The sequence below is a fragment of the Oreochromis niloticus genome, linkage group LG6, assembly GCF_001858045.2.
Source record: "Oreochromis niloticus isolate F11D_XX linkage group LG6, O_niloticus_UMD_NMBU, whole genome shotgun sequence".
NCBI lineage: Eukaryota > Metazoa > Chordata > Actinopteri > Cichliformes > Cichlidae > Oreochromis > Oreochromis niloticus.
The window spans coordinates 28,452,981-28,466,051 of record NC_031971.2 but is presented as its reverse complement, the minus strand read 5'-3'; the positions used below and the strand labels follow the sequence as shown (position 1 = coordinate 28,466,051).

General features: G+C 40.4%; 1 protein-coding gene across 1 annotated transcript; it reads right to left on the bottom strand.

The window, feature by feature from the left end:
- Positions 1-269: 269 nt before the first annotated feature.
- On the bottom strand, positions 270-12,833 carry LOC100697032 (voltage-dependent calcium channel gamma-4 subunit). The gene is made up of 4 exons (XM_003458308.4): positions 11,881-12,833; positions 4,351-4,434; positions 1,427-1,567; positions 270-1,154 (listed from the first exon to the last, which is right to left on the bottom strand). Exons 1-4 carry the CDS (start codon positions 12,101-12,103, stop codon positions 598-600), a joined length of 1,005 nt encoding a protein of 334 aa, XP_003458356.1. The 5' UTR covers positions 12,104-12,833; the 3' UTR covers positions 270-597.
- Between the last annotated feature and the right edge of the window lie 238 nt (positions 12,834-13,071).

Genomic DNA, 13,071 nt, shown 5'->3' with positions numbered 1-13,071 from the left:
TGATAAAGGTTATTAAGATACAGTAAAAGTATTCAAATGGGCTTTGAAAGGCTTAAAACTATAAAAAGTGTACAGATTGAGTTAGCACCATTTGTGTTAAGGTACAAACAAATACAATACGATTATATTCTGATAGCAAACGGTTACATAGATCACTTTAGCAAACAAGTTTGGCGGGTTATTTTCATCTTAATCAAAGGAATTCCTTTTCTGAGTTCCTAGAAGAAAAACATGACTAAAGGTTCAAGGCGTTGTCATAAATGACTACCTTTACAGAATACTAGGACGGGCACATTTCTTTCTGTAAGAGCAGAATATTCCTTCCAGATTTTAAGCATTATATTTTTCAAAAACCAAACTCTTCAAATATTGCTACAAAATTGTGGCAACCACAATCATTAAAAGTCATTTTTCTCTCTCACCAAATGAAATACTGGTGTTTTTCTGTCACAGAGGGATGTGAGAAAAGCAACTCTAAACTTGGACCTTTCATTGCTGCCGCTGCCAAAAACAGTCCTGGGGAGAAAATACCCTTTCTCATCAACTGTAAACATCTAATGTGTACCATCAAGTTTAATGTTGGATACACTCCTGACCTCATACTGGAGTGGTTCTCCTGTTTCCTCCATCCTTCACATCTTTCTGGAAGCAGTTGTGAACTTGTAAAAACCTGGAATCCCGCTCTGGGCTGTAGGGCCCTGCAGTACCACTTCCACCCTTCAAAGGGTCCCTGCTCAGGGAATAAAGGGATATACCGCCTACTGGCAAATTCAGCCCCAGCCCTGGTCCCCCTCCAATTCCTCCGCCAATCTTCATTCCCACTGGGGAGGGCTCACGAGATGGGTCACTTGACCTGGAACTGGAACGCGATCGCCTCCGCCTGTAGCGGTAACTTGGTATGCGAGAGTACGGCGAAGAGGATGAGGTGGTTTTGATGAAGTCACGTTTGGATCGGAAGCGCGTCTCTTTGTTTTTCTCAATATAAATGTTGACTGCAAGAACGCCCACTGACTCTGCTACAATGAAGGAGAGGGCACCGAAGTAGAAAGACCAACCATAGCTGTACTGGTTCTTCTTGTCCTCATCTTTCTTGTCGCTCGGGTCGCCGGCATTGCTGGAGATGTAGACGATGATGCCAATGATGTTGCTCAGGCCTGAAGAGAGGATAAATGAGAGAAGGAATGTTGTTGTGGGAAAGGTCAAAACTGAGACTCTACATGTAAAGAAAAGCAGTGTTTTTGCCATTGTCCTTTTGTGAGTGTGAGAAAGGTGCACTCTAATGACTTCAGACATTTTTGAAGTGCACTGTATCTCTGAATAAAACCTGACCTTTTCCTTCTTTCACTCTCTTGCACTACACACAATCTATTTGTTGTCACCCTGGTTTTGATTCTTTATCTGTGGTGCGCTGTCTGACTCGTCCTACCTGCAGCTACAAACAGGATGCCTGCACTGAGCAGGATGTTGTTCTTGCTGCTGTAGATGCGTCCAATTCCAACACACAGGCCACCCAACATCAGAAGGATGGTGCTGAGAATTGGAAACAGGCTTGATGCACGAACTATACCTGTTTAGACGAGAGAGACAGAGAGTGTGAAAATGTCTTGTCAGCACAATTGAGAATATAATGTAAACTACTTAAAAATTGGCGATCGTGGCTCAAGAGTTGGCAGTTCGTCTTGTAATTGTAAGGTTGCCGGTTCGAGCCCCGGCTCAGACAGTCTCGGTCGTTGTGTCCTTGGGCAAGACACTTCACCTACTGGCGATGGCCAGAGGGGCCGATGGCGCGATATGGCAGCCTCGCTTCTGTCAGTCTGCCCCAGGGCAGCTGTGGCTACAACTATAGCTTGCCTCCACCTGTGTGTGAATGTGAGAGTGAATGAATAGTGGAATTGTAAAGTGCTTTGAGGGTCTTGAAAAGCGCTATATAAATGCAATCCATTATTATTAAAAAGAGAAGATAACCACTGTAAAGTGGAGCACAGGTGAAAAATATATACCCCTCAATATTAGATTATATTACATACTGTCACACAGACATTATGTCTAATGGGTAAGAGAACTAACTAAAAAAGGACAACTACTACTGAAAGAAATACCATCAGCTTTACAGGTGTTTGATCCCATACTACAGATACCACAGACCCAACAATAATACAGAGAAAACAGAGAAAACCCAAACAATCAGATGACCCCCTTTGAGTAAATGCTTTGGCGACAGTGGTAAAGAAAAACTCCCTTTTAACAGGAAGAAACCTCTGGCAGAACCAGGCTCAGGGAGGGGCGGCCATTTGTAAAGATCAGTCAGGAGTGGGGGGAGGGAGACAGGACAAAAAACACTTTGTGGAAGAGTGTCAGAGATGAATAATAACTAAGGATTAAATGCCGAGTGTTGCATAAAGACATAGGGAGTAAAAAGGTGAGTGGAAAAGAAACAGTGCATCATGGGAAGCCACCAGCAGCCCAGACCTATTGCAGCATAACTAAGGGTCACTTTATCCAGCGCTCACTATAAACTTCGTGAAAAAGGAAAGTTTTAAGCCTAATCTTGAAAGTAGAGAGAGTATCCGTCTCCCGAATCCAAACAGGAAGCTGGCTGCACAGAACATGGGTCTGCAGGCCAAAGGTTCTGCCTCCTATTGTACAACTTCCTGTTTAACAGATGTCAGTCACTATGTTTCTCATCCTTCGTTGAACTTCTTTAACTTTTAGTGTCCCTCACTTTGTCAGACAGGTTCCAACTGAGAAAGGGATTTTTTGATTAAACACCTGCGATGGCTAGTGAAAATAAACTCCGCTTTCCAACAAATGTTCAATAATCTTCTAGGGGCCATACAACTTATGTGTAGGCTAAAAGTGATGGAAAGAATGACTGACTGACAATGACCTTATGTGGAGTCATGGCTAAAATCTACAGTGTGCAGCTACCAAGGAGTGCTGACAAGTTTAGTTTTCCACTGAAAAATAACTCACTGAATGATATTTCCAAGGTCCTTACTAAAACAGTTCAGCTAATCCATCACCATCTCATCAGTTATAATCATTTTTTAATTTTTTACATTTCACCATTTCATTATTGCTTTAGTGAGCATCACATGAGGACTTAGCGGAACTGCTAACAGTAACAGTGGTTGTTGCCAAGGCCTCTGTTTTGCCTTGTCTTCTTCAGTCTGCAGGCTCTCTCTCTCTCCCTCTGCTTTGAGTGAGTGCAAGATTACTTACAGGTGCCCTAGAGTCTGAACAAAGCCCCACTGACTGTAGCTGCTGAAGTTACCTTTAAATGCTCACTGCTTAACACCAGAACATCGTCTGTGCTTCAGCATTCCTCTGGTTGACCCCAGTCCCACTTGCCAACCCAAGCCCAAGCCTTTAACACAGTTTCTAGTCCAAAACTACAAATCCAAGTCTAACCCACAGGCTAGGCAGCTATACTTTAAGTTTTTATTTTTACAGTTGTTGCAGTACAGCACCACACATTAGTAAAATAACTGGATTCATTTATTCGCCTTGTCAGAATTTAAACAGATACAATTTATCTTTTTCCTGCAAAATATAGAAATATAGTCATTTCTCTTTCTAAATGGTTTCAGTTAGCATATAGGCAAAAGTTGTGACGGGTATGTTTATAATAAAAAACTGTTTAATACTTGAATTGATCTCCAACACTTAAATTCCACTAGAGGGAATTTGTGAGCAGCCTAAAAGCTGAAGAAACATCAGTACGTGACACGCCCTGCCAAACAAGCATCATTACTTTTCCACGAGTGAACCAAATGAAGTGAAATAATGTCCGGTGGTTCAGCGCACAAAGGTTTTTACAGATACACAGGTCCAGCTAGCATATTCAGCTCCCTTTAAAAAAAACATAACCAAGTGATTCCAGAATAAATTTTTCTTGAGCTTATTGAAATTCATATTGTGGACAACACACGAAATGGTAACAGTTGCCTTGAGGCACAGAGCTGATCTGAAACCTGAAACATAAATAAATATTCAGTAAAATGATTAAATGCTCTGTAATTTTCAGTGCATCTATTTATTTATTTATCTTTAACAAGGGTATTAAGCAAAAGGCCAAGGCCAAATATGAAATCTGCTCTCATGTGGCCAAAGTCTGGCCTGTTTTAGACGGGCCTTATTACTCAGCACATAACACACTTCATTATCTCCATTGCTCCAATTGCTGTCATGACATCAGGCTTTTCATGGGAAAAGCATAGCCATGCCATAACACATTAAGTAGCCTTGTAATAATTCTATCACATTCAAGAAAAAAAGAAGAAGGAAAGAGCAGGGAGAGAGGGATTAAGTGTTGGAGTGTTTGAAGATGAAGAGGTTGCAGTGACTTACGTAAGATGTACTCTGAGCTGTCTGTATCGTAGTCGTTATCCTCTGGAAAATGATTGATCCGAAAACAGCTTCCTTTGTTGATACCTGTGCAAAAGCCAATAACACACTGAGTGTGAATGTGACTTGCGGCAGAAAGAGTCTGCGCAGGTTCAAAACTACAAAAATTAAAACAGCAATTTGGGTCTTCATGTCGAAAGTTAACACGAGAAGCTGAGAGATAAAAGCAACCACACATCGACCATTCACTCAATCAGCATGCAACTTTTATGAACCTGAGACAAATATGTTGCAGAAAGCTAAAGTCTATTCTCGGCAAAGTATCTCTAACCGGGAGCAGACATGTCCTGTTTTCACCCATAACCATGTCAAAAACCATTTGAGGGCAGACCGCTGTGGATCTGAGATTCTGAAGTTCTCAAGCCCTCGGGCACCTTCTATTCACCCAAGCTCTTCACTGAGAAAATCTTCCCTCCACTTTTAAGAGAATAAAACATTGGAGCATTATGAATATTGAAAGGTTAGACTTTGAATTTAAAGTCTGGCTCTTGAATTTCCTGCCTGAACTTATATATTAGAATTTATTAGAATTTAAATCAAATACACACAGTATCTTAATCCAAGAAATCAAACCATGCCTGTCGATTGTCAGCCCTGTCCCGTTTAATTCTGCAGATTTCAAATTGCTAATGTGAATAAATGTGGAAGAGTCGTCCAACATGCCAATATTACACTACAATTAAGGGGAAGAGATGAAGTACTGATATTTTATCCAAGTCCACATGCAGTAGGTTCTTGAACTCAGGCATAAGCAATCAAGTGACATCTATCTTGGCAGAACATGTGCATGTAAACAGTCCATAAGGAAGAGCAGCTGTTTTAGAGGGAGATGTTTCTAATCACTATTTATAATCCAAAAAGTCTGTCACTATTCAACATCAATCCTCCTTCGCTTTGCCTGGCGGGGAGATAGTTAACTCACATCTTATTGACTTTTCCAAACTTCAGCCATGCCAGTTGCCTGCTGTCATAGCCAATGAATCTGATCGCAATGGCGTCATCCCCAAGAGCTCTGTAAAGGATGGAGGATTGTCTTTCTTCCCTTCAAGTTGCAAATTTGTTATGACAGTCTTATTCCAGCATCCATGGCAGAATTGTTTAATGAGATGTTTTTCAGTTTTACAGGCAAGAATGTCTCATCTTTTGACAACAATTCAATGTGAACTGTAGTCACTGAAAGTAGGCATAGGGGCTTCCACTGGGCCCGTGGAGTGTAGTTAAGAATTCAGCAACGAACTCTTTTCTGCCTTGAACAATGGCCAAGTTCGAGTCAAAATACTGAAGGCAAAGAAGTTGGCATGGCTTCAGGAGCCAGATCTGTTGATCACATCAGGTGAAAGGGACAACAAGCTTTCAAGAATACACCCAGTGACATCCACTGACAGACTAGAATCACCAGGAAGTAATTCGCTGTGAGCTTGTCATTAGTTTTCATCAGCTTCATCACTGTTTTTTTTTTTCCTCATTGGTGAGCATCAATGTCTTTGACAACTCTTTGCATTTCAGGTGCTTTTTTAAATTAGTCTTAACTCTTTAAACCTCTTCAAATACTTATGAATTTCCTCATCTGTTTTTGTATTTGTATCGCCACTAACAACTAAATAACTAATAATCATAGAAAGTTGCATCCACCTCTAACTGTAACAGTTCAACCTTGTGTGCAATCCTTATGTACATTTTATAATATGTCAAATATCTCATGTGAGGTGCACTTTTCTTTACATTACATAGACATACACATAGCCTGTAAATAAATGCACTATTAAGTGCCAAACTCACTATAATTTACTATAATACATGTAAAAACATCAGGTAATTGTGTTTAAATATTGTACTTTGTATTCATATCCTGTCATTATATTGTATTGGATTTAGATTATTTAAGTCTTTTTTCTTGCACCATATGAGGGAGTATTGTCTCAATTTCATTACGCTTGCATGATGACAATAAAAAATCTTGAATCTTGAATCTGGAATGAGGTGCTTTCGATTTGCAGGCACTCATTAATTGTTACTGAACCTTACAACATCATAGACCAGCAAATGGAAATCTCCACCAGGTAGCTTTGAAGCCGGTTTTCTGCATCTACAATCTGTTATTCAGTGCATTCAAATGCACTGTTGCAAATACTGGGAACAGGATTTCCACTGATGTTTGAGCATTTGTTATTAGTGTGGTCAGCAGTGAGTTGAGGGTTAAAAATCAAAATCAGCACGAACACTGGCTGATTAGCTGCAATCACTGGCTGCTTCTTCTATGCTCGAGTGGCTTTACGCATCCTCAAGCTAGATCATGTTCCTGTGACCGACAGCTCATTCAGATGGTTTATACATTTTTGGGGTGGAAATGTTGTATGAGGCAGGACATGCACTTACACAACGTGACACAATGAGTGCAAACAAAGCTTCTACGTTTCACATTTAGTGCTTATGCCAGTGTTGCCACCAGTGCACGGTTTTGATGTGCCACTTGTCTGCAAAATTTATGATTCTTACAGTTAATTTCTGAGACAGCTGGGAAAGAAAATTAAAGACAGGCTGAGATAAAGTGATGAAACATCCCTAACAGCCCAGATTCAGTCTGTCGGCTCCGCACTCTTAAATTCACTCTTTCAGTCTCTTTGAACACCCATTCTGTCTTTTTCTCTCTCGCCACAATCATGTCTGAATGAGCCACTTCACTTCCATTTTCTAAAATCCTCTTTAACTACTCTGTTTTCCTTTTCAGTTTTTTAGCACCAAGAAAACTTGTTGAATAAGGTTATTGTGTAGTCCAATGTATATTTATTATATTTGTAAACATACTATTTTAGGGAAACTGGAGCAGTTTTTGAGTGTGTAATCCAAAAGGTCTAAGGAGCAACAGGTGTAGAATATTAAAATTTCTTATATAAAGTACACATATGTAGGGTTACAGTTGGATGTATAGCCTGGGAATGTTATATCAGTGGCAGAAAGTTCAAAAATCAATAACATTACTGTAATTACATGGCTTCTAGATTGAACATAAGAGTAAAAAAAACGAATAAAACAGCTGACAGTTTAAATTTATTATAATAAAAATAAAATAATCTACCCCACTGTGTTGCTTAATCCATTAGGAATCATTAAGAATTGATTACTTACCCTATCCTCCATTGCATGGGGAATTTTCCATTCTATTTTATTTATATAGCCCCAAAACAGTTTCCTCAAGGCACTTTACACTGTAAGGTCAAGACTGCAACAGTCAGATGACCACCTTTGAGCAAGTGCTTTGGCAACAGTGGGAAGGAAAAACTCATTTTTAACAAGAAGAACCAAGCTCAGAGAGGGGTGGTCATTTGCCATGAGCAGTTGGGGGTGAGGGGAGGGAGACAGGAAAAAAAAGCCTAGACCTATTGCAGAGAGGATTCAGGGTCACCTAATCCAACCCTAACTATATGCTTTATCAAAAAGGAAAGTTTTAAGCCTATTCTTAAAAGTTGAGATGTGTGTCTCCCGAATCCAAACTGGGAGCTGGTTCCACAGAAAATGGGTCTCAACCAAAGGCTCTGCCTCCCATTCTACTTTTAAATACCCTAGGAATATCTGTGTAACACACATTTCTGGAGAAATGGGGTAGGGATAACTCAGTAGGTAGCGTGATGACCCCCATGATCGGAAAGTCGGGGGTGAACGACTGCCCTGAGGTACCCCTGAGCAAGGTACCGTCCCTATACACTGCTACCCGGGCGCCCAATGGCTGCCCACTGCTTCACAGAGTGAATGGGTTAAATGCAGAGAGGAATTTCCCCACGGGGATCAATAAAGTATACATTATTATTATTAAATGTTCAGCCACTTTGGGATTTTTTTGTCCAGCCACAGGGGCTGTGTGCCTCAGGCCATAGTTTTAACTTCATTAGAAATGGTTTATTTATTTTGTCAGTGTGCTTTGTGTAATATTCATATTTGATCATATTTTTCCTCACTCAAACATCTGGGAGACTGAAAGTCATCTATTCACCTGATATTTTGGTTTATCCACAGACAGTCATGGCATCATTAATAAAATCAAAAATCAAGAATCAGGTGCAGTTTAGAGCTAATTCCAAGGTGTCCAGTTTTTGCACGTTATGCATCCAAGCTTATTCAGAGCTTTGATCCATCCTGTGATCAATCCTGGCATGTTTTTAGGAGAGTTGTGAGTTCCAAATCGATAGCATAAATTTCTGCCTGTTTTTTAAGCTGTTCAGAGTCAGATATAAAACACTTGCATTAAAGCTGACAAAAATGTGTACGCTAACTTTTTTCCCCAGACAGAACATTGATCTGGAATCAATAAGGGAAATGGACCTACAGACACAATCAATAATGACATTTTCTTCAATAAAATCTTACCAATATCCAACCTGAGCTCCACCCTCTATGTTCACTGTGGGGACAATGCATTCACTGTGGCAGTTAGGTTAGATTTACTCCAAATATGCTAGACCCCATCGCAACAGAGTAAATTTATCTTGGTTTCAAAGTGCTCCCAGCAGCTTCTTTCTATGTTCTTTAGCAAAGTTAAATCATTAATCTTGCAGTTTGCGCTGAACACCAATTAAGGTTTTTTTTCTTGACATTGACACATTTGCCCATTTGTCTTTCACAGCGAGACTGTGCAAGTATCACGCTGTCTTTGATGTCATGTTAGGAGGACAGCTGCTGTGGGTGTGATTTTTGGCATTTTTACGTGGGTCCAGATTACTGCTGACACTGTGAATCAACAAATTATTAGCTGGTTAAAGATCTTGTGCTGTCCTTTCCTTCTGTCTCAGTCTGACTTTTTGCTTTCTCTGGTCCATTCTTTGTCCATTTTATGTATGTTCATACACTTTCACAGGCTAATAGTAAATCACAAGTGTACTCTTTTTTCCCCAGTGATTACAGAATTTAACTTGTCAGCAGTCACAGGTGGATTCAGTTTTGCTGTATTTGGTTTATGTTGTTATTTTAGTGCATTATTTCTAAAGTATGTTTTTGGCTATTCATAGGTGGAAGCACTCTTCTTGTCAACTTAAAAAAATATTAAGAAGTGATATAACCTTAAATCATTTAACAAGTTCAGAACTGTACATTCACTGGTATGGCATAGTTGATTGTGTGCATACACAATCAACTATGCCATACCATATGTGAAATAACCATATCAATATTTCATGCAACAGCAGTAACAAAATGATCAAGGGAATGTCAGGAGAAAAGAAAAAAAAGAAAAAAAAAAAAAAAGGAAGCTCACTGGGGGAGGTATCTGTGTCTGAGAGAGCAGGGCCCATCTTTTATTGCTCAGCATAGCTTCACCATAGCAACCTCCCCCCAGCAACCCAGAATCACATTTCTAGCTCTTCTCAGAGGACGCCTTTGACATCTTACTAATGCATTCATCAGCCAACACACACACACACACACACACACACACACACACACAAAACAAGAAAAACACCCTCATCACCACATACAAAGCCACATAACAGTTAACTAACCTTTCATGACCTGCAGGAACTAAAAATTAAAAGTCAGACCAAGTGTTTGCTTGAATCTAGCGGTGAGTCCCCAAGTGTGAGTTTTTTACTTATTTCACCAAGACTCCACTTGTATTCATTTAAAGTTCATCATCCACCAGTGCTCACCTTCATCTTACTGCCAGCTTGTTCTACAAGACAAGGCACTCATAGATGTCTGTTTGCTACTTTTTGCAACATTAGCCAACATCTCCTGAGGCTCACCCAGCATCTATGCTGTTGAATTTACTTAATAAAACAGGACAGATTCCTTAGAATTATATACTAAGTTGTAGAAACTGAGAGACATTTTTTTAACATATCAGGAATGTATTTAGTACTAACGTTTTCAAGAACCTGTATCCCAACTGACTGGACATGTTGACTTAGCCTGGGTTTGTATGCAAAGGTGTGCCACTAGATAGACTTACACAATGTTGCAGCAAAAGTGCTGATGTTCTCTATGCATGAGAGAGAACAAGGAAAAGAGCAAGAGAGGTTGTGTTACTTTCAGTTCCAGCTCCATGCAGATTGTAACACCGTTCTAACATTTTAAGCAGGAAATGAGAGGATGGTGCAGAGAGGAGATGTCTGAAAACAGCGTGCACGTCTGCTTGAATCTCTTAGGAAGAACGAGAGAGGGAACATGTCTTTTGAGTAACAGGATTACAAGAAATCCATAAATAGCCAGGCTTTTTTTAAACATGAAATTCCAGTAAAAGTAGTAATGGTATATGGTTGGTGCTTGGAGTGTGAGTTCAATAATGGCTGTATTCATCTCCACACAAGACAGACTTCTGGGTTCTGGGAAAGTGCCTTGTCACTTAGATCCCTCACCCCAACTCTTTGGAAAAGGCACTGTACCCCAATTTGTTCCCCAAGTTACTGGTGGTAGCTGCTTTGCAGCTTTGTAAATACATATGAATTATGACGCACTTCGTCATTGGCGATAAAATTGGCGCTTTGTTTGACGGAGCATTCTTCTATTGTTGTGAAGCGATTTTATACTTCTAATTTAGTTGTTCTTCAGCTAAAAGAAAAAAAAAATCATTAAGACTGAGAATTTCAGAACCAATGGTAATGGACAGCGCCACAATCGAAGACGTCATTGGTGACTACTTCCGCGGATCAGCTGATTGTTTGCGTTTATTATAAGTCTTTTCAAGGAAGCGGTCCGATGGACGGTGGATAGCTGTGTCTAAACATTAGCGACCTGTTCTCACAACGTCTCACAACATGGAAAGGCGTTTTTTCCCCCGGGGGGATCATGAGCAAGATGCAGAGCAGCTGAGGGAAACAACAAAATTCCCCGAAACAACAAGTCAGACGCTCCTCGGAACAGACTAAAACAAAGTCTGATACACCTGAAAGCGCTGCACCCCCTCTGAATGAGAAAACTGGGATCATTCTTCCTTGCTCTGACATAGAAGCAAACTCACAGCATTAAATCGTATTCGTATTCAGGCCATCATCTCTCCACTGTTTCCCTTTAGATTCGCTACGCACACCCAACTCCACCTTTGCGCGCAACACGAAGCTCTTTCACTCAGATTCCCGCAGAAAATATCATACTTGTGTAAATTATTAAATTATGTTTTATGTCATTCTGTCAAAGAAGGGAGAATTAACTCTGATAATAAAGTTCAGAATCAGCATACTTTATTAATCCGTAAGGAAATTATGTTAAATGCTTTGTTATAATATCACACAAACTGTCGCAGGTTCCAAACAAATGGGAACTTTTTTAGAAGTTAGCGACGTTTCTGGTCTTTTGCTCAGGTGTTCAGACTCGATGACTATTTAATTAACCTCTATGTGCGCACTGTCACCTCCCCCACGTTAAAGCAAACATTCGGAAACATCAGGTGGCGCAACAATGCGAAAATCATTCATAAGCAGTCGAAATATAACAAAAAAAGTTTAGAAACTTACACAGTCACTGCGTAAGGTACCAGACTTTGTTTACCTTCGATGCAGCAAATCCTCCACAGCCCGGAGTGCGTCAGGTCCCCTTTGACTTTCTTGGTTTGCATCTGGGTTTCGTCGGTTGTGGCATTAGTTGCATTGCAAATATAGGCTCGGGAATAAAGCCAGTAGTCGGTGCCGATGGCGATGGTCATGAGGCTAAAGGCGGCGAAGGCCCCCACAATAGCCAGCAAAGTCTGAACCCCTCGGTCACACCATGCCATGGCGTCTCATAATGTGAAGATTCTCCACAGCAGCTTACGCACACCGCGAGGAGCGCACGGTACCAGTGATCATGGCTTGGGGGGGAAAGGACTCGCGTGTCGATCCTCGTTTTGCTTAATTAATGCTCCACTTTCTCCCAAACTTCAATCGGACTTCAAACCAAGTTGCAGAGATTGATCGACCACAGCTTTCGTTTAATTCCTTACAGTGAGCTGGTGATGTCTTCAATCCTGCCACAGGTGGAAATTTAACACAAAACACACACAAAAGAAGAAGAGAAAAATTCCTCGAACAAGTGCACTTTTTTTTTACCCCAACATTTTGTAAATGACGTTTATAACCGCAGCATACATACGGATCACACACGGCTCAAGCTTCTTTACAGCTCAGTGTTCAAAATAAAACTGCTCGGTTTAACAATGGACGGAGCATCGCTCATCCAGACCACACCTATAACGGATCTAGCCAATTGGAAACGGTGATGATAACAGCTGTTAAATGAAGAAAACATCACTCTACTGGCGGTCGTCGTGTGCGGGTGGAAAAAGGTTCTAGCTTTTACCGAGTGCACATAAAATGAAGAAATGATCAACAAGTGTACAGAAACGAAATACGGTAATAACGATCACACGCAGTGTAAACACGCACTGAAAACTGGGCTTCAAGTGTTTAAATGCATATTTAAAAACAAGGAAAAGTCTTAAAAAACACACCGCCACTGCTAGGAGAGAGAGTGGAGATGAGAGAGATTTGCTTTGTGGCTGTGCAGTAACTTTAGAGTTGAAAGGATCACAAGTGATGAAATATTTCTGAAAACATCCATCAAAACAACTTTGAAGTCGGAGCAGTCAGCGTGCAACATCGCTGAGCTCGTAAAAGTAGAAAAGTAAGACGCAGATCTTTTCACAACGACAAATTCAGATTTCTGCTAACTGATAAAAATCGTATAAAATCATCCATAGAATTC

Excerpts from the sequence above, each read along its gene's own strand:
- LOC100697032 (XM_003458308.4), bottom strand. The coding sequence starts at position 12,103 with ATGGCATGGTGTGACCGAGGGGTTCAGACTTTGCTGGCTATTGTGGGG. Across the intron at positions 4,435-11,880 it reads GAGGATTTGCTGCATCGAAG|GTATCAACAAAGGAAGCTGT; the intron begins GTAAACAAAGTC and ends GCTTTTGCACAG. Across the intron at positions 1,568-4,350 it reads CAGCTCAGAGTACATCTTAC|GTATAGTTCGTGCATCAAGC; the intron begins GTAAGTCACTGC and ends TCGTCTAAACAG.